This window comes from Hemicordylus capensis, chromosome 1 (genome assembly GCF_027244095.1).
Source record: "Hemicordylus capensis ecotype Gifberg chromosome 1, rHemCap1.1.pri, whole genome shotgun sequence".
NCBI classification, from domain to species: domain Eukaryota; kingdom Metazoa; phylum Chordata; class Lepidosauria; order Squamata; family Cordylidae; genus Hemicordylus; species Hemicordylus capensis.
The window spans coordinates 267032650-267053861 of record NC_069657.1 but is presented as its reverse complement, the minus strand read 5'-3'; the positions used below and the strand labels follow the sequence as shown (position 1 = coordinate 267053861).

At 42.8% G+C, this 21212-nt stretch overlaps 1 protein-coding gene and 1 long non-coding RNA gene across 6 annotated transcripts; one reads left to right on the top strand and one right to left on the bottom strand.

Annotated features, from left to right (window-relative positions):
* Positions 1–865: 865 nt before the first annotated feature.
* LOC128340166 (uncharacterized) lies at positions 866–6717 on the top strand. Of its 4 annotated transcripts, XR_008313497.1 has the most exons (4): positions 866–916; positions 1509–1590; positions 4506–4686; positions 6449–6717. It is a non-coding gene; the product is annotated as an uncharacterized LOC128340166 (long non-coding RNA). The 4 variants fall into 4 exon arrangements; XR_008313498.1 differs by lacking the exon at positions 1509–1590 and having other exon boundaries at positions 889–937; XR_008313499.1 differs by lacking the exons at positions 866–916; positions 1509–1590 and adding an exon at positions 1094–1477.
* Positions 6718–9394: 2677 nt separating this feature from the next.
* SPATA24 (spermatogenesis associated 24) lies at positions 9395–20005 on the bottom strand. 2 transcript variants are annotated; one of them, XM_053287433.1, is made up of 6 exons: positions 19298–19992; positions 16882–16947; positions 16119–16249; positions 15218–15288; positions 13387–13489; positions 9395–10270 (listed from the first exon to the last, which is right to left on the bottom strand). In XM_053287433.1, exons 1-6 carry the CDS (start codon positions 19376–19378, stop codon positions 10183–10185), a joined length of 540 nt encoding a protein of 179 aa, XP_053143408.1. In that variant the 5' UTR covers positions 19379–19992; the 3' UTR covers positions 9395–10182. The 2 variants fall into 2 exon arrangements, with proteins under 2 accessions (XP_053143408.1, XP_053143409.1); XM_053287434.1 differs by lacking the exon at positions 16882–16947 and having other exon boundaries at positions 19298–20005.
* Positions 20006–21212: the final 1207 nt, after the last annotated feature.

Below are 21212 nucleotides of genomic sequence, written 5' to 3'. Positions count from 1 at the left end.
TAGGTTTCACCCACCTTCCCCGCAGCCCACTCTGGAGCCCTTCTCACAAATCTTGAGAAGAGGCTCTGTGTGTAATGCTTATTTCTTAATAAATTTCACATACTTAGAAGTGGCTTCAGTCCGGTTTAAAAGGTTCTAGAGGGTTACTTGCAAAACTCTTCCCCATGTGGCTTGTAAGGTCAATACACTATTGTTGATTTGTTTTTAGAATAATATATTGTTGTCCAGTGCTGGGTTGTGTGGAGTCTAGCTGCACAGAGCCTGTAAGTCCCAAGCCAGACAGTTCTAGGTTGCTGAAGCCATGCCTAAGCCTAGACAATGGCTTTAGATCCTTCTTCAGCTGGTGGCACCATACCTCAAAGGAGCAGTGTGCTTCCAAATTGGGATCAGAGCAATCTCTCTACTGAGAGTAGATCCCAGGAAAGCATAGAATAATCCCCGTCTCATAACAAGGGGATTCTGTTTGCTGTCTGAAACAATCCCTTCCCAGTGAGTTGATCTGCTGCACCCCATGAAGAGATCCAGCAGATCCATGGGTTACTAAAGGCTCCATTTCAAGTTGTATCAGGAGCCTTTAACAACCAGCAGATCTATTCTGCAGAGTAAGGGGCTCAACACACTGCTTTTGCAAAACTGACTGGGCTGCTTGTTCATAAGCACTATTGTTCTGTGCTTATGAATAAGCATAATTTCCCTTGGAGTATATATATATTTAATTCTCTACAGCATACCGGTGGCTAATCCTGTGTGTAGTAGCTCTCGTGGGAGTTCGCAAGCAGAAGCACCTGATTGGGCAGTGGGGATTCCATATGCAGATAGGGAGGAGGAGCCTGTGATGGTTAAGGTCAGTTGGAATGCAACTGTTCCTGGTTGGAAGATGTTCTTGGTTGTAGAGGAGAGGAATAATAAATGGATAGTGAGCAGGGGTCTGCAAATAGTGAGCAGGGGTTGTGAGGGAGGAAAGAGCCCCTTCAGGAGAAGGAGGCTGCCACTGTGTGAATTAGATGAGGAAACAAGATGAACAAGATCTGTTAACTTAGGGAGGGAGGGAGGGAGAGAGGCAGCCTGAAGGGTATGAGTAGCCATGGCGGCACCGGCAGCAAGGAAGGGCCCAATGTTGCTGTTTGGGGCTACCAAGGCCATTGGCGGAGGGAGGCAGGCAGGCAAGGGCCTGGGCCTGACAGCAGCCTGAGGGGAATGAGCAGCTATAGCAGTGGTTGCAGTGAGGAAGGGCTCCTGTGGGGAGGAGAAGGAGCAAGAATGGGGCTCGGGTGAGGAAGTCTCTGAGAATAGGAGGCTGCTGCTTGCCCAGCAATGCCGCAACCGTGACCAAGAGGGGTGAGGGGGATGGAAGCAACGGAATGGAAGAGGAGGAGCAGGAGTGCAGCTCGGGTGAAGGTGGGGAGATCTCTTAGGTAGGGGCTGTGGCGGAGGTGAAGGAAGCAATCAAGTACTAGCACGCAGATGTTCTGCGCAGGTTAAACTAGTTTTTTGAATTTGTTTTATAGATTGCAATAGCAAGCATTCTTACTGGGAAGCAAATTCGGTTAAAATCAATTGGACTTTGAAGAAGCATTGCCTGGAACTCATGTATAGTCATTTGGCTATTAGTCTTCTAAATATCTGAGCACTTAAATATGTCTATTTCTGAGACTGGTTGCTTTGGCTGCACACTAGATAGCTCTTTATATCTCTGCTTCGGTAGCCTAGAATGACGCATTTAGCTTCTTTGCCTTCCTTTTTCTTTTTTTGTCTGCATGGCTGTCCAGCTGGCTGCCACTTTATCTGCTGGTAGATATCTGAGCTGGATGGCCTGTCCCCAGAGAATAATCTTTGTGTATTTCACAAGGGAGAAGACTGGAGTGCAAGTGGGGAAGGACTTGACTCGAATCTGACAATTTATGGCACAAAGCCCATTTAAAGGCTTATACTGTGGCTTATACTGTGCAGCAAAAAAGCAATTATATTGTGCACGTATTGCATCTGCAGGTTCACATCCAGCGGAGTTGTGAGGGGATTGATTCAGGCTCTCTCCTCTCTGAACTTGAATTTGGAGTCTTCATCATCCCACTGTGATGCCTTTAATAACTTTTTTGCGGATAGAATCTTTTGGATTCAGGCTGACTTGGACTCTACTATTACTGCAGAGTCAATGGATCCAGTAACTCCTTGTTTGATTAGAATGGATCAGCTTCAGTTTGTTACTCTTGAGGATGTGGACAAGCTTCTTGTAGGTGTTCAGCCTACTGCCTGTCCTCTGGATCTGTGTGCCCAATATGGCTTATATGATATAGTAGGGAGGCTGTTAGATACCATGGTATCCTTCTTAATCATCGGAGGGATTTGGGAATAGGGGGTATTGCTTTGCAGTGGTTTTGTTCTTGTCTCTCAGGTAGATTTCAGATGGTGTTACTCGGGGATAGTTGCTCTGTGAAACAAGAGCTATTGTATGCTGTCCCTCAGGGCCCTGTCCTATCCCCGATGCTTTTTAACATCTACATGAAACCACTGGGCAAGAACATCAGGGGATTTGGAGCAGGGTGTTATCAATATGCTGATGACACCCAAATCTATTTCTCCATGACACAGGGGTGTAGCAAGGTTGGCGTGGGCCTGGGGACGTGATTTTAAAATGGGCACCTCATGGCAGCTCAGTGTGCACGTGCACGCGCGCACACACACACACGTGCTGCTCTTTGCCTTGTTTGTTATTTCTCTATGTAAACCGCTTTGGAAATGTTTGTTGAAAAGCAGTATATAAATTGTTGTTGTTGTTAAAAATCCCTGAGGTTTCTTTCAGGGTTGACATCCTGACTAGACTGGAAGATGTGCCTGTGCTGCAGAGAGTTTTTGTGCCTCTGCAGTGCAGGCCGTGTGGCAGGGGACAATGATCACTGTTGCTTCACCTGAGCTACCCCCCAAATATGGAAAGTGCCCTGAGCCACCCCCAAAATATGTCCCTGAGGATCACACAGCCCTCAGAGACATATTTTCAGGTGGCACAGGGCATTTCTGAGGGAAGCAGAGATTGCTGAAGATTGCTTGTGCACTCTGTGCTGCAGTACTCTGAAAGCCTTCTGCAGCATGGCCACATCTTTCTAGTGCATTGCTGCTGGCTTAGTCAGCAACTAACCAGCCAACCAACCATCTCATTGGTTTCAATTGTACTTGGTCAAGATCCACTCTCTTAGGATACAGCTCAGTTTATTTTATGGTGGGAATACATTATAGATGGGTGCAAAGACTTTTATATTTTCTGTTTGCAAGACTTAATTATTTTTATTTCATATTTGAAATGTCACTTAATAAACTTTTATATCTTTTGTTTGAATTACTACAATGTGTAATGCATGCAAAAGTGTCTACTGCTAGCATAGTAATACTTCTGGACAAGTATGCAATGCTGTGCAAGGTTGTTACACGAAGACAGTAATCTCTATTCCATAGTAGTTCTTGAAGTAGCAGAAAACATGGCATAACATGCTACATTTTCCTCCTTCACAAGCTCTTCTACTGACAGCACTTCTCCTTTCGCTAGCAGCAGTGCGACATTGCAGAGCATCACTACTACTAAAACTCTTTCCATTGAGCATCACTGTGAATGCTCACAGTGTGTCCAGCTCTGTTGACCCCCAAATCCAGTCATATGCCTCTTTATTTGGAGACTGTGACCAACTTGACTAAAGGGAAAGGGAAAATGTGCTACCGAGTCAGTGTTGATTCCTGGAAACCACAGAGTCCTGTGGTTTTCTTTGGTAGAATACAGGAGGGGTTTACCATTGCTATTTCCCTCACAGTATGAGATGATGCCTTTCAGCATCTTCTATATATATAATTCTCCTGGGTGTGCCTTGGAATGTGCGTCCCAGCGCTCAGCTGATTGGCTGGGCGGCGGAGGGGCTTGATTGGCTGAGGCACACCCAGGAGGATTGGTTGCCGTGGAGGCAAGGCCCAGGAAGGGGGGGGGGAGAAAGGGGACGCAGAAGTGGCGGTGGGGAAGAGAGGCAGCTGGGCCTGGAAGTGGAGACTGGGGCAGAAGGTGGGGGGGAAGAGGTAACCGCCAGCCCCAAAGAGCGCACAGATGCTCTGTGAGGGGTCAGCTAGTCTATCTATATTGCTGCTGCCTGATATAGGTGTTTCCCATACTAGCGGGGATTCAAACTGGCAACCTCTGGCTTACTAGTCAAGTCATTTCCCTGCTGCACCATTATGTGGCTACTCTACTTGAAGCCAAATTCCACACCACCCTATAGAGAAGTGCATTTTCAGCAATCCCTTCTTTGAAATTTATTTCTTATTTTTCCCAAGGCCTGGGAGCTCAAAATAATCTCCAAAATGTTGATTATTTGGGGATACTGTAGCAGATTCCTGTGCTGAGCATGGGGTTGGACTCTTAAGGCCTCTAAAGTCCTTTCCAACTCTGAAATTCTATTATGCTAAGCTGCACTAGACATACCTGTGTGATGTGTCTTTCCTTGACCATTTCTTTAATTTTCCACTTCCAGATGCCCTGCAGCTTATGCCACACCTGCAAAAGCACCTATGTATTTCAGTGCCAACTGGACTTACTCCTCAAAGCTCAAGTTTGTTCCCAACAGCACTAGTAACAAAACTCCTATTGACAAGCAGCTGCTAAATTAAGAAGGTTAAAATTACCTTTGGAAGCACTTGGACTACTAGTGCAACGTGAGTTCTTGTGAATATTTCAGTGTCTAAATGTCAGAAGGTTTTATCGATCCAGCTCCCCAAACATCATCTCAATATTGAAATGAAGCCAAGATAGCTGAAGTATATCTGACACTGACTTAGCTGGCTGGTTCACTGTGAAAGGATCCAATCCCTTTATTCCCAAAGAGGGTGCCAAAACTGTTTCACTTCTAGCTATGAGCTGTCTTTAGAGCTTGAAATAAAATAACCTTTCAGATTCAACATCTGCAAGATAAAAAAGGTTGAATAAAGCACATTTTCCTCTTTCTTTTGTTCAAAGCAAGGCATTCCACCCATGGGACACAGACATTTCTCAATGTCTCAATGTTGCAGACATTTCTCAATGTATAATGTATAGAATGAGAGGCAATGGTTTGGTCTTGTTGGAAACTATAGCAATAGATTTTTTTTTTAAAAAGCTCAGCAAAATAACAGCAGCAGGTGCTAATCCACTGGAAGCTTGCCAGGACCATAGGCTACTGGATACCCTGGGTCAGATCGGTTCACCAATGGAGCTAAATTTAAAGGCCTGGGAATTAAAAAAAATAAATTCTAGAAATAAATTGCATGACAAGTAACCCTTAAGTGAAAGCAACATATTTGAGGCATTTTGAACCCATGTTATTTTAGATGTCACCAAGAGGTGGGTTCAGAACTAATATACTGAGAGATGTTCTAAATTTCCATAATTATCTCCTCTCAGTATTCCAATCAATATTCATAAAGAGGCCTAAGACGAAGACCCAAAAGAACTGGAGGGCTAACTTACAATTATTGTAAGGATCTCAGGTGGAGTAAATGCCAGCTGTCAAGCATTCACTGAGAGATGAGCCAGGAGATGCTGAACTTGAGCAGGCATTGCTCATTCCTGTCTGGAATTTACCCAAGTTATGAATTTAACATCTCTAACATTCCATTGCCTCATTAGTCTATGGCCATACCTGGGACATAGACTAGGTCAGCAAGTGATTGAAGCAGTCAAAGAAAAAAAGTTCTTCTTCAGATTGAAGGGATCCTGAAAGCAAGGAACCACCCACAACATGCCCTTCCCTTAGTCACAGGAACATAACAGGTGGTGGTCCTAAAACAGCTAGAGCTGGCTCTGCTTACTCTTCCAAGCCACAACTGACTCACTGTCCATAGTTGGAAAAGTTGCTTTCCCATAAGTAATAACAGATGAATGTTCCTGATCTTTGTGTCTGGCTAGCTGCCTGTTTTTCATGCCTAGCCCAGGGCGCCTCTTAAGATTTTCTCCATATGGATGGATGAAACATACCACAGTCACATTGTATTCTGAACTGGCATAGTGGCATATCCCACACTCACATGCTGAATTAAGATGAAGTAATCTTGCTGCTGTATGCACCCCCCACCCCCCAGCATCCATTAAATAGATCAGAAGGAAAGCACACAGATAAAGCCTCAACAAGGTTGGGTGTGTGTGTGTGTATTGGATTAAAACAGGCAGTTCACAAAATACCAACCTGGAAAATTATGCAGTTTAAGCTCTAGGAAATGTTATCTTTAAGACAGCTATTCGAGCTATATTTTGGAAAGTTGGGTGAAACCATCATAAGTGAACAGCTTACATCAGTATTGATGGTCTGGATGATGGGCACAGCTTGGCATAACCTACGCCATGTTGTATGCCTGCTGGATTGATAGTTAACCTGCTCCCCCTCCCAACATAAGTACTGTCAGTTTGCAAGAAAACTAGTTTCAAAACTTCTTGTCTCAACAGATTAGGATATCTCAACTGCTTAGGAGGAAGCAAGAAATAGAGAGGACATGTGCAAATGAGTAAGAGTAACAGCTTCGGAGACTTGGTGTTAATTGGTAACTTTTTGTAATAGGATTTGTAACTTTTGTAATAGATGACTGATCCTATGGTCATGAAGGCAACGTTTAAACGATGTATAAATATCACCCTGAGAATGAAGCTCAGGGTTGATGCTTTGAGAAAGATCACCTTTAGCCATTATTCTGCACAGAATAAAGTTCTAAACACTCTTCACTCTGGTCGTGCCTTATCTGGCTTTTGGGGACACACCAGGAAAAGGACCCGCTTGGGCACAACATGGAAGTCAAAAATTCCGTGGAACGTGTAGTGCAGCAGGATAATTTTGCACAGCATGATGTAGATATGCATATGCAGACATCTCCAAAGAATGGAGAGAATACCTTGAAGCATATGAGAATATATTATTAGAGGTCTTACAACTATAATTCAGCACTCCATCTCCTTTTCTTTCTCTCTTCCTTTCTATTTTTGTGTTTTGTCTCGTGTTACAATGTTAGTGTTGAGATTAGGGAGGGGGATAAACAGGAAGTTTAGTCTGTGTGCTGCAGGGAGGAGTTGGTGGGGTATTTTTACATTGTGTTTGGAAATATGCCATAACAAACAGTAAAATCCACAACTGCATTTGATAGCTGCACACATGAGCACCTTTTTTAAAATGTAAAAAACCTTGTCACTAACATTACAGGGAATCTACTGGATGCCCACGATACACAGCACACACAACAGCAATGGATACATGAACTACAGGTAGTATCCCCCTGCTCCTATCCATGTACAAAGTATTATATCTGATTGCATGGAAAATACAGTATCTTTAGCAAAAGAAACACTAGCTTGGAGAAATAAATGTGGACTGCTAAAAATAAATGAGTAATAAATCTGTGTGTTTTTGTTTTATAAAAAAAACCAGGAATGATGGGAGTTGTAGTTCAGCAACTTCTGGACCACAGGTTGGGAACCTCGGGACTAGACCATAATCCTGGAGAAAGTGCCCCTGAGCATGTAAAGTGTGCCTTATAATTCAGTGACCAAGGCTCCATTACAGAATGTGTTTTCAGCACTAGAGCCAAGCCCTGGGAGATGTAGGACATTGAGGAACTGGTGGTGCATCTGTTGTTCCACAGACTGCAGTTTAGCTTCTACAACAGGGGTAAGCAACTAACTCTCCTGCTGTTGAAGTACAACTCCCAGACAGGGATAATGGGAGTTGTAGCTCAACCACTGGAGAGTCAAGGCTGCCTCTCCCTCTTCTACTGTTACACATCCATAATCTGCCACACACAAACCACCTGCTTGTCTGACCCAATATCCTATTTGGTAGTATGCATGTAAACTGGGCATACAGGAGCTGCCTTGGCTGGCAGAAGTGTGCAAACGTTTACATGACATACTATTAGGAACTTTCACCTCAAAGCACCTGCAGAGTGGTGCCCAGACATTCACTGCTTAGGCCTCAGAAGCTGCTTTTTAGGTGATATGCTGCAAAACACCTTTCTTGCTCCATAAAGTGTACACTATTATATTTGCTGCAAAGCCATATCTCTTGCTTCCCACTCCAAATGGGAAACATAAGAACATTGTCACTGCTTCCAACTGCACATGCAAATAGTTCAAGGTAACTTCACAGCCACGTTGTTCCTTCATACATTTTATGTTCCATACGTGTGTGGCTATTTGTTGTAATTTCTTCTGCTTTCCCTCTGAAGAAAATATTGAAACCATAATCATTAGTACAAGAGGGCAAGGAGACCTCTGTCCTTCTTAATCACTCCACTGTTGCATACTTCAGCAGTTAACTGCTCTTCTGTCAATAAGGTCTGCATTATCTTTCCATGCATAGTTTGGCAAGCATAAATGTTGTACATAGGATGTTGATAAAGTGATGTTTGTCCTGTCAGCCTGGAAATTCTTCTTTTGGTTTTTACAATCATATCCCCTGCCAAGTTTACCAGTGTTCTTGTAACACCTTCTGAAGATCTTAGATGTGTACTATCTTTTGTTATGGATCAGACTCATGTTCATCAAACTTTATAATTAGACTGTAGTTCTTCAAAAGGTAATTAATATAATTGCTGGTGGAAAATGTAGAGCCTCTATGTCAAGGCAACTTTTGCAGAAATGCACCAGTATCTAGGCGCCCACCCACTGTGACTGCTCTGTCATTTCACTAGCTACTATGGCCCATGATACAGAGCAAGAACAGACATTTGCCTCTCTCAAACTTCTGACTGGTCAAAAAGTGACAACCGTTCAAATATAATTCATAATGTAAGGCTTATGTGATGTCTTCATTCATGCCCATGGCTGCTAAAACCAGGCACAGGGAATGTAGATGTAATCAGTACCTTTACAAGGTTATTTGTTGTAGTAAGTGTTGTATCTTGGTCTGCTCTCTTGAATGCAAAGCATTTTTCCTACCACTGACCTCAATTTTCTCTCTGATAGATTTGCCATATCCTCAGGGAGGATGCAGCTACCAAAAACAAGAGACTAGTTTACAGTTGCATGGAGAGATTGCTGTGATGTCTGCTGGGCCAGTTATGGCCTGCCTTTCTCATACTGATGCTAATGATAAAATATATTAATTTCAATTTAACCATGATAAATTATATAATTTACAGCAGTCCCTCCAAGCAACTGGAAACTGGTCTGTATTCTTGGCATAGCAGCATCATTTCTATTGAGGATATGGCAAAAAGAGAAAATTGAGTTCAGTGGTAGAAAAATGTTTTGCATTCAATTTTCTATTTGTGCAACAAGCAGGCCAGGTTGTGACACTTTCTGCAATAACTTATGATGGTAGGATTTAAACTCATATCTGAACGATGATATACCATTTTGAATGTTTATGATGTTTTGAAGCTGAAACAATAGGCAACAACAGTATGTTTTTAAAATATGATTTTATCAGAGGCATTCTGAATTGATTTGAAGGACAAGACCAAGTTACAACAATAAAAACAAAAGCACATGACAACAACCTGGAATATGGGTGGATACATCTACTAGCAGATACATCTACTACCATTTCTCTTACTATCACTAGTAAGAGAAATGTGGAGAGAAACTGATTTAGGTACAAAGAAACAGGTTAGAACCTCTGTCTTTAGTGCACACTCCACACAGCTAAGGGGAAAAAGTAGAAAACCAAGCATAAAATACTGTGATGGACAAGTCTATGGGAATAAAACATATATAACTTAAAGAATTGCATATGGTTTGTTCTGTTAATGTGGGTACAAATAATGCATTTGCCTATCGGGAGAGGTAAATATTAGTTGTAAATAAGAGTTCAAGTAGGAATGACCTGAAAACTATCTTCCAAACAGACCCAGACCTTGGATTAGAACACTGTCTAGTAGTGATTTAGGAAGATGCACAAACACTAAGCATTAAGATGTTGACTACCTTGCATACCAATGCTCTTAAGGTGAAAAAGCTAAGCCCCATGACTAAATGTTGGAAACTCAATTCTGCAGTCTTTGTCCACTTGTACTTCCAGAAAAATGTATGTGTTCAAGATTGGTTGGGTGGAGGGATGGAAAGCTTCTCTTTCTGCTTGGTTCACGGGAATGTTTATAGCAGACAGTGTAATTTCTTGGTGGGAAGACACCCTTTTTTTCTCCTATGGGGGTTATAATAGAATCAGGTCACTTAATGGAATGCTGTTAAGATTACTTAAAATCCTTGTTCTTTTTTCCAAGCACATTTGCTATGTAACATTCCTGTTGTTTCTGTATCTTGAAGTCAGATGCTTGTTTTCTGTAAAAACACATACAAAAAATCTATAATGGAAAACTTGCAGTAGCAATTGCAAGAATATTTACTCCATAATGTTGTAAAAACAGGCAATAGCTTTGACATAGGTTAAACAAACTGAAGTCTACCTAAGTGTGTGAAACCTCCCAAACAACTGAATAAGGAGAATAATCTATTACCATTCCTACCAAGAGGAAAGCCTTGAATCAGGGAGGACCATTTCTCTGGCCGCTCACTGCAGCTGAATTAAAAAAGGACAGGACCAAAAATAGAAATAAAAGGGAGGTGGGAGGAGAATCTCACCAGATGCTAAGAAATAGCCTATTGGGGGAAAAGTCAGATACATTTTGGATGTAAAATCTTCCTTTGGGGCACCATAAAATGTCTATTCAGACAGTAGTTCAGGTAAATGTCCCATGAATATATTATGCTCTAGTCACTCTTTGGTATCACACCTTATGGAACTTAAGGAATATTGTGAAGCCAAGCCAAGAAGCTTAAAATTGAAATTATTATTTAAAGAAATTATCTTTAAATAATAATTTCAATTATCCCTTCATTCTAGCAGGAGCCTATGGCCAGATAACCAGCTCTTATAGCAGTAAAATCCCCCAGTGACATCAGAAATCCATCTCCAAGGGCAAACCTTCTCAATAGATCCTTCACCCCTGCAGAGGTCCCAAGCAGTTTAAAGCCCAACCTTAACCAGACAGTGATCTGTCCATGACAAGGGAGTCATACAGATTCTCTCTCACACAGATCATACCCTTCAGAAATAATACAAAAGACCACATCCAATGTGTGCCCTGATGTATGTGTGAAACCAGTTATTGAGACAGACCATGGTTGTTGTGGTGACCATGAAGTCTCAAGTCACTCCAGAAAAGGCAGTCTCAATGAGGCTGTTGAAGAACCATGAGTCAAGTTCTGAGGTCCCTAGCACCACAGAATCGCTATCCTGTCTTGGGAACCTGACAACAGGTTCATGAAGAACTGGATAGGGTATCTGGTAAGGGTGACAGAATCCCAATGCATAAGAGCTACTCCACATCCCCATCCATTGAGCCAGTGGAGGACACAACTGGGAGAGGTTTATGCTATCCAGCTATTCCACAAGTGTAAGCCATTCATATATTCATATTGTGACTCCTGAGGATGTGGACAAGCTGCTTGGATCAGTGAGGCCTACCACTTGTTCTCTTGACCCTTGTCCAACATGGCTTATTCGATCTAGCAGGGAGGCTGTTGTAGGCGGCCTGGTAGAAATAATAAATGCTTCTCTGAGGGAGGGCAGGATGCCTCATTGTCTTAAGGAGGCAATTATTAGACCTCTTCTAAAGAAGCCTGCACTAGATCCCTCAGAGTTGAGCAATTATAGGCCTGTCTCCAATCTCCCGTGGCTAGGCAAGGTAACTGAGAGGGTGGTGGCCTCTCAGCTCCAGATGGTCTTGGAGAAAACTGATTATCTAGACCCATTTCAAATTGGCTTTCGGGTGGGCTATGGGATGGAGACTGCCTTGATCGGCCTGATGGATGATCTTCAACTGCGAATGGACAGAGGAAGTGTGACTCTGTTGGTCCTTTTGGACCTCTGGGTGGCTTTCGATACTATCGAGCATAGTATCCTTCTGGAACATCTGAGGGGGTTGGGGGTGGGAGGCACTGTTTTACAGTGGTTCTGCTCCTACCACTCGGACAGGTTCTAGGTGGTGTCAATTGGAGATTGTTGCTCTTCAAAATCTGAGCTTAAGTATGGTGTCCCTCAAGAATCCATACTCTCTCCAATGCTTTTGAACATCTAGATGAAACCGCTGGAAGAGATCATCAGGGGATTTGGAGCTGGGTGTTATCAGTACGTTGATGACACCCAGATCTACTTCTCTATGTCAACTTCTTCAGGTGATGGCATATCCTCCCTAAATGTCTGCCTGGTAGTAATAATGAGCTGGATGAGGGAGAATAAACTGAAGCTGAATCCAGATAAGACGGAGGTACTTATTGTGTGGGGTCAGAACTCTAGAGACAATTTTGATCTACCTGTTCTAGATGGGGTCACACTTCCCCCAAAGGAACAAGTTCATAGTCTGGGAGTGCTTCTGGATTCACACTTCTCCCTGGTTTCTCAGGTTGAGGCGGTGGTCAGGGGTGCTTTCTATCAGCTCCAGCTGATACGCCTGCTGCGTCCGTTTCTTGAGATCAATGACCTCAAAACAATGGTACATTTGTTGGTAACCTCCAGACTGGACTTCTGTAATGCGCTCTACGTGGGGCTGCCTTTGTACGTAGTCCGGAAACTTCAATTGGTTCAGAATGCGGCAGCCAGGTTGGTCTCTGGGTCATCTCGGAGAGACTACATTACTCCTTTGCTGATGCAGTTACACTGACCGCCGATAGGTTTCCGGGCAAAATACAAAGTGCTAGTTATAACTTATAAAGCCCTAAACGGCTTAGGCCCTGGGTATTTAAGAGAGCATCTTCTTCGCTACAAACCCCACCGCCCATTCAGGTCATCTGAGGAGGTCTCACTCCAGTTACCGACAACTCATTTGGTAGTCACACAGAGACGGGCCTTCTCAGCTGCTGCCCCGAGATTGTGGAATGCGCTCCCTGCTGAATTACGATCCTCCCCATCTCTGGCTATTTTAAAAAAACATTTGAAAACCCATTTTTTTTACCCAAGCCTTCTCAGATTTTTAATTAAAAAGTACTGTTAATTTTATGGTTTTTAAATTACTGTATTGTTTTAACTTTTATGTGTGTTATATGTTTAACTGTTTTACCTTATATATATGTTTTAATTGTTGTTAGCCGCCCAGAGACGTAAGTTTGGGCGGGGCATAAATCAAATAAACAAACAAACAAACAAACAGAGGGGTTTGTAAAAATGTTTGCCAGTTGCCTCTTCCTGCTGCAGCCCCCCCCCCCATATTGCAAGCCATCCCTCCAATCCCCAGGAGCAGATTGTTTTTGGGAGGGGAGGGTGTAGAGAACCGCAGCAAGAAGGAGTAAATGGTGACAATCACCACTAGCATGAACATAAATTATTCTAATGGGACCTTAGGATATAACTGGAAGAGAACTTCTGGAGGATGGAAGAAGTCCTCGGTTGAAATACCTACTTTAGGGTTTGCTTCTGCTTGTTGATGTAGTGCTGCAGCTCCTTGATCTCATTCTCTTTGTGGTTTAGAACGTCTTCCTGTTTTTGAATATGAGTCTCAATTTCTGGAAGAGGAACTTGGGAATCACTAATTGATATTGTTGCCTGCTAAAAGCAGGTAACAGACACGTCTATAGAACTCTGGAACAAAATACAACACTGCATTACCTTGGCCAAAAATCAATCATACCATGTAAGCAGTGCTATAGGCATACCATGCGCTAGGAATTCAAGTTCTGTGTCTCATATAAAAATTATGCCAATGGCCAATTTTATATAAACTTTCTGTGAACTGTGCAATTTTTTTTGAGAGAGCTCTTTTCCCTGGGATAAGATGAACTCAACTCATCCCCACCCCATTAAACTTTTCTTGTACATCCAGTGTGAGAAACAGTTCTATGCAACTATGAAATTCACAGACTGCATGTTGAACACTCATAAATAGGTATTATTTTGCTCTTAACTGCTTTATTGAAGCAACTCAGCTACTAAGATTTTGATTTATTAGTAATCTATGCCTTCAGCATTGTTGGTTTAGTAATCAATACTGCACTGAGAGCTCTCTAGAGTTATGTAGTGAGATATATATCTAAAAAGATATATAAGATAACATGTACTGTAGAAATAATTTTTATTTGTTCTTCCGGTCTGTATTATTTCCAGTCTGTATTATTCCCATTCTACATACAGGAAATGGCGGCTGAGAGAGTGACTCACTCAAGGTAACAGAGCATACCTAGGGCTAAGCTGGGATATGAGCTAAAGACTATCATCTCCAGTACTACATTCTATTTATTCTGGCTCCAAGGTCAGACTTGGAGCTGGTGGTAGAGTTAGCATTTTAAAAAAACATTACAAGGTGGGGGAGGATGGCAATGAGACTACCAAATACCCATTAATGTTTCTAGAATTGTTCAGATAAACGCATAAAATGAGCATATTTAAAACACACACACACACACACACAACCACTGTAACAAAAGTCAAAGTTCAAATTATCATATTAACTAGGCAATATCACCATAGAGCAGATTGGGATGTTCAAAATTCAAAACGAAATTAAATGTAGAAAAATGAAAGAAAAAGGTGGAGTGGAAGCAGAGTTCTATTTTGATCCTCCACTTAAAAAAATAAAATAAATAATAATAATAATAATAATAATTCTGTGCATCACCACCAGGCTCCATGGTGCTGTGGGATCTCCTCCTTTGAAAAGGTGGAGAAACAAGAACAACTCATTTTGGAGCACTTTAAAGCATATTGATAGAAGCTGGGATGCCTTGCCAACAACAGTGTTTCGTGGGCTACTGAGGTAGGCTGCTTCAAGCACTTCCAAGTACATTACAGAGGAAGATTTGAAAGTTTCCTTCACAGGCTGGCAGTCTTTGTCAATAGTGGAATTGTTTGCAGGGAACAGGCAGCCAATAGAGCACTGGTGCAAGATACCCTTGGCTATGAAAGGATTCACATTCAATGCAGCACAAGGCATCAGTGTCTTTTATAAAGGTATAGAAAGGAACATTTGCAGCATCAGGTGCAGCACCTCCATCATTTAAGGGCTATTACACACACTACACAAAGGCAAACCTAGCTTTGCCACTGTGCGTATGTCAACAAGGAGCTGCAGCCAGTTCTAGCCACACAATACATGTGTGCAAATGGCTGCTAGTCATATTTACACACTACAATACATTCTTAGCTGCATACTTAAAACATCTCAGACGTACACCTAAAAAGTGTAATGCATGAAGTGACCTTCAGTTTAAGACAAAAAACTAATATGGCAAACTTACCAGTGCATTTGCTTATCAGCTTGTCTTTTTGGATCGATTGCTTTAGCACCTTGCTATTTACACGGGAAAGTCTACAACATAAGTAGCAACAACAAAACTGTAGGCAACATCTGCATTCTTATCTGTACATGCTACTTGCCAATACCATTAAATACTACTAGAATTTCAAACCTCTCTTTGCCATCTGACAGTTAAAATGAATAGGAGCTAGATATACATGTCCCATAGACAGTTTGGGAAGCTTTACTTTTGCAGTTACACTAATGGCCTGAACTGCAGGACAATTATTCAGAAAATCAAGTGGTGTCAGTTATGCCTACAGACTTAGGTGCACACCATGGACCAATTCCATTTTGACATCATAGGGACTTTAAAGCATCTTTGAAGCCCCTCTTCAGAGGATCTAAACCTTACACTGGTTCTATTTTCAAGTACAACTAGCAGCCTGATCCGACACAGGTTCACTTATATCCATTGAAATAAGTGGGCTTAAGTGCACTTAGTTTCCCCAGTGATATGTTGGTGTAAAAGTCAGAGCAAATACAAATCTAGTGGACAGTTTGTGGCAAGCTAGGTTCAATTCCAACCTCAGCCATGGTCACACTAAATGGTACTGGATAAGTCCCCGTTCCTCTGTTTCCCCAATGAAAATAATTATGAAACAATTCTCAACTGAAAAAATATTTTTCTCCATCTCAAGACCTAGAGACCCAGTGGACTATGAATTTAGATTACCATTAAATTGATACTATTCCACTCCTCTTATGTATCCTAAATGCCTTCCTGAATTTCTAACACAGAGACATAATTTCCCTGCAGCTTTAGCTGTGTGTCAAGATGCCTTATTGAACTGAAAACTGTGAAACGGATGGTTAGTCTCCCCGCCAATTTACAAGCATACGTGCTGTCAAATGCTTGTTTCTCCCTCTCAAGTTGCTTTGAGAGAACATCAATCTCCCCAAGTGCAAACTCCAGCTGTTCAGATTCCGCAGCTAGGTTACTCTTGGTCTTCGTATGTTCTTCCTCTTCCTTCTGTAAACAAGAGTACAGTTGAAGAAGTTATTAGACAGAGTTAATTCACCAACACTATAAGCACAGTGGGCTCTGTGTCAGGAGACTGAGGAAATATTCCCGAGCTCTGCTACATTCTCTCTATCACTCAGGTACTCAGATGCCACTGCCCCACCTTTGTCACCACTGTAATCTAGTGAGGACTCAGTACCAGTGGAAAGAATAATGATTAGGGCCGTAATGCTTAAAAACAATTTAACTGAAAGGTTTAATTAGCAACTTTTAACCAGCTAATAAGTAGCCCCCCATTAATCTGGCAGCAGATTTTTAAAGAAAACATTTTTAATACAAGTTCTTATAAAAACTGCAGATGGCAAGCACCATCTGAAGTAGTAATGGCTTCTCTAATACTTTTTAAGATGCATACATGAATTATCTTTTTTAAAAGGAACTACTGTTTTCACCTATATACAAATGTAATAGATCTATATTGATCAAGTAATCAACTAACATTCATACAATAAATGTCCAAGATTTCTTTAATTTGGGCTAGAGCCTTATAATGATGCATTTATAGTCTACATGAGAATATGGACATGGCTTTTCTAAATACTGTGGAAATTCTGCAGTCTCCATAGCTGAAGATCACACACCTTTAGTTTATTCACAATTTCCTCATATTCCACCCTGCTTACTGTGTTCTCCTCCAGTTTTGCTATCTATAAGAAGGAGGTTACATTTTTATTAGTTAGCAGTTAATAATTTTTGCACAAGATACTTTATCATTAGGCAAGAGCTCTTACTATAGTTAGTAAATTTCAATAGTCTGATCAATGGCAGAGTTAGGTGAACCTAAGCCCATCTATGTCAATGGGTTTAGGTACACCTAACTAAATGAGCTTGAGCTGGTTTAACTATCCCAAAACAGCATCTGGCCATTTTACAACATATACGGCTGTCATTTCCTATTTCAGAAGTTATCTCTCTCACTGAAGTCTTCATTTAGCAACCACACCTTAAATGAAACTAAATATGGCATCCCATTGTATTTCTTGGGAGGGAATTTATTTCAGAGGCATGACTGCATAAATGGAATAATTAGATACAAAAACAGCCCTGCTGGATCAGACCAAGGGTCTATCCAGCCCAGTAGTTTCTGGGAAGTCCACAAGCAAGGTACAAAAGGAAGAGCCCTCACACAGTGTCCCAGAAATGAGTTGTAATGGACTATGTTTTCTTAGAGATCTCCTCTCAGTAGAGAAATTGCTCTGAACCCAATTTAGGAGCACACCTCTCCTTCAAGGTTGGCTGCTACCAGTTGAAGACTGATCTAGAGTCCATACTCAGCTTCAGCTTCAACAACCCTATAACTGTTCAGCTTGGGATGTATTGGCACTGTACAGCCGGACCCTAGCTGTAGACAAACAGCATATTAGTCTAAAAACAAATAATCAGTAGGCACACAGGGAAGAGCTTTCCAAGTGACCCTCTAGAACCTTTTAAAACCAAACTGAAGCAACTTCTAAGGATATTGAGTGCAAGAAATTGCACTTAATCAATAACAAAAGGTGAGGAATGCCCCCTCATTCAGAGCATTCTTGAGTTAAGATGGAGATATGTCATATGAGAATTCAGAGGAATATTGCTTCTGGACCTGGAGGTTCTTTGTAGCTAAAAGATGAATGACATTAATTTATTTAATCCTTTATAAGAACACAATAATAGCCTTACTGAATCAGACTAAAGATCTACCCAGACCAGCATCCTTTTCTCAATAGCAGCCAGCCAGATGATGCTGAGAAACTCATAAGCAATGCATAAAGAAAATAACCTTCCCCTGTTGCTTGCCTTCAGCAACTACTAGTATTCAGAGGCATACTCTCTCTCCTTTGAACATTAAGGTTTTACCTAGCCATCATGGCCTCATAACTAGGGATGTGCCCAAATCGTTTTGGTGCCTCATCAGCGAAGTGCCAAAATGATGAGCGGCTGCATCCAGAACATTCCAACAGGGGACGAGTGGTAGCTTTAAGAATGAGGCACGCAGGTCGTGGTGCTGTCCTTCCCAAAAGGCTGTGTTGTGGCGGTGGCACACACACAGCCACTGCACATGTGTGGTGGCCATTTGCATGGTCAGCAACACTAACACCATGTGCAACGCCATGTGTTGTTTCTGTTGTTTTTCTTTGTAAACCGCCCTGAGCCATTTTTGGAAGGGCGGTATGGAAATTGAATTATTATTATTATTATTGTGTGTGTGCAGCCACTCATGACCCTTTGGGAAGGACAGCAGCACTATGACCAGAGGGGTGGTGGCATTCTTAAGCTACCATTCTCCCCACCCACTCCACAGGGCTGCCTGAAATGATTGGTGTACATCCCTACTCATAACTACTGACAGAGCTATTCTCCTTCATGCACTTGTCTAATCCCATTTTAAAACTTTTATTCAGCAACATATTCAATAAATTAAAAAGTTACATGAAGAATGTCCCAATCTTCAACCAATCCATTTCATGGGGTGCCATCCCACAAGTTCCAGTATTTAAGGAGAATTGTCTCCAGGTAATGGGTGTGTGTGCATGCACAAGTGTGCCACTGCTAACTAGGCATAGTTAGCAGTGGCACACTTGTGCATACACACACACACACACATATAGGGAGAGAGTAACTGTCCCCCATTCATCCCAGGCAGCATGGCCTCCCTCCCGCGTTTGGTACTGGTGTGTCTCCCGTGTGCGTGTTTTGTTTTTAGACTGAGCCTCTTAGGGACAGGAAACACTGGTTTCATTTCTTTTGCTGTGTAAACTGCTTTGTGAGGGGTCTGTTTTGTTTGCAACAGTGGCATACTCACAATAAAAACTACTCAGCACCATCAGTACGCCGCCAGCCTGCAAGGTCTCTTCCGAAGAGACTCCTGCCGAAATTCCAACGATCCCGAAACACCAGCAGCTGCTCCTCGCCCTGTGCGCTGAAGTCAGCTTCCTTTGGGGCAGCCACGGAGATCCCCCCACGCCACGCCCCATTGCTCCGTGAGGAAGCCTAGTCTCTCCTCCTCCCGCCACTCACCTGTCGCCTCAGCCTGTCCAACTGAACCTCCTGCGTCTCGATCAGCTCGCGTAGCTGCTGGAAGGCCACCAAGGAGGCCATTGCCACTCGCGGGCTTCTGTCCGGTTGGAAGTAGCCGCTCTACCGCCGCCAACCAATCGCAAAACAGCTCGCTTCGAATGAAGAACCCGAACGTTAGTCTCGGGGAGCCCGCAGCGCTCGCGACCCAGTTCCGTTGCATAGCAAAGAGACGCAGCCTAGACTCACAGTCGCATCCAGCCCTTTACATTTCTGGGTTTCCACTGGAAGTTGATGTTGACCGCACCTGGCGGGGGTGGAGGTGGGGGTATTGCGATAATTCCAGCACAGCAGCCCCTTGCTGGCATTTCTGGTCTGCAATCGAGTTCTTTCTCCCCCTCACCGCCACCTCTCTCTATGGAGAGAGAACTCCGATTGGGGAGGAGAGTTGGTTCTGCGATGGCGAGCATGCATTGCTTTCTTTGCTAAGCAGGGTCTGGTTTCCATGTGCATGGATGATGATGTTTGTTCGCTGTCTGCTGTAAGATTATTCTCCGTAGGGGGATGGGGCCCGTAGCTCAGTGGTAGAGCATCTGCGTGCAGGCAGAAGAAGGTCCCAGCTTCACTCTTTGGCATCTCTAGGAAGGAAGGAATTGGAGAAGCGCTGCCAGCTAATGAAGACAATACTGAGCTGGGTGGGTGGACCAATGGTCTGACTTCGTATAAAGCAGCTTCCTATGTTCATCCTCCAGTGAAAAGTGTGGAACAAGAGGAGATAGTCTAGACTAGAGTAACACCAGGCGCCCCCTGGCTTCTTGTTCTGTTGGTTTTTGAGTGACAATTTAACTAGATTTACCTTTATTGCAAGCCACCTAATGGTGCAGCAGGGAAATGATTTGATTAGCAAGCCAGAGGTTGCCAGTTCGAATCCCTAGACTATGGAGAATGCCTGTATCAGGCAGCAGTGATATAGGAAGATGCTGAAAGGCATCATCTCATACTACACGGGAGATGGCAATGGTAAACCCCTCCTGTATTCTACCAAAGACAACGGCAGGGCTCTGTGGGCACCAGGAGACACCGACTCGGTGGTGGTTACTGCAATCTGATGTACAGACATACTTTTGTGAACATTGCGGGAGGTGGGTAGGTTGGAAATCTGTAATTGAACAGGTGGGGGCACAAATGTCTCTGCCCACTGGCCAGGACATTGCCTACTCTTCACTTACTTTTCCCTCCTGCCAAGTGACTGATCAGAGGGCAGAGAGTGTGTGATATTATTTGTATAGGAGTGAGAGAAAGAGCGTGCCAGGAATGTTCAAATAGTACCTTCTGCAGCAAACAGATAGGGTGGGGGGAAGAAGAAGGCAGGAAGCTATGGGGCCTGTCCTCACTACTTCTCCCAGGGCCTGCTTCAACCTTGCTATGTCCTTGAACCCACTGGTAATAATGTCCACCACAACCTTTTAAATCCCTGTTTGACAGCCCTAAGACACTAACTATACACCAGGTTTTTGTTTGTTTTAAAGGGGAATATAGTTTGTGGTGGTAGTCTCTTTTGAAACCAAAACCACACTCTTCCAGCTACAGGGCTCCCATATTTCCCTCTGATGGGTGGAGAGAGCCCATCCTGTGGCTTATAAGTCACTCCAAGTTATGTTGAACATAACTACACAGACAGTAGCATGTATTAATCTGCGCTCTTCACATTAGGCTGCAAGTGAGTGATGCAGTGAGCATGGTTAACATTGTTTCCACTGCTGGCATTTGATAATGGCCTCTTGCCAGCTAGACTTCAAAGTAGCCATTCACTCTCATATCTCGTTCTGCAAGTAGAATATTTTATGTGAATTAACATTGAGCATTGCTTTGTGGTGGAATTTGGTGTTCAGTCCAAGAAAGTGGAAGGCTGCGATTT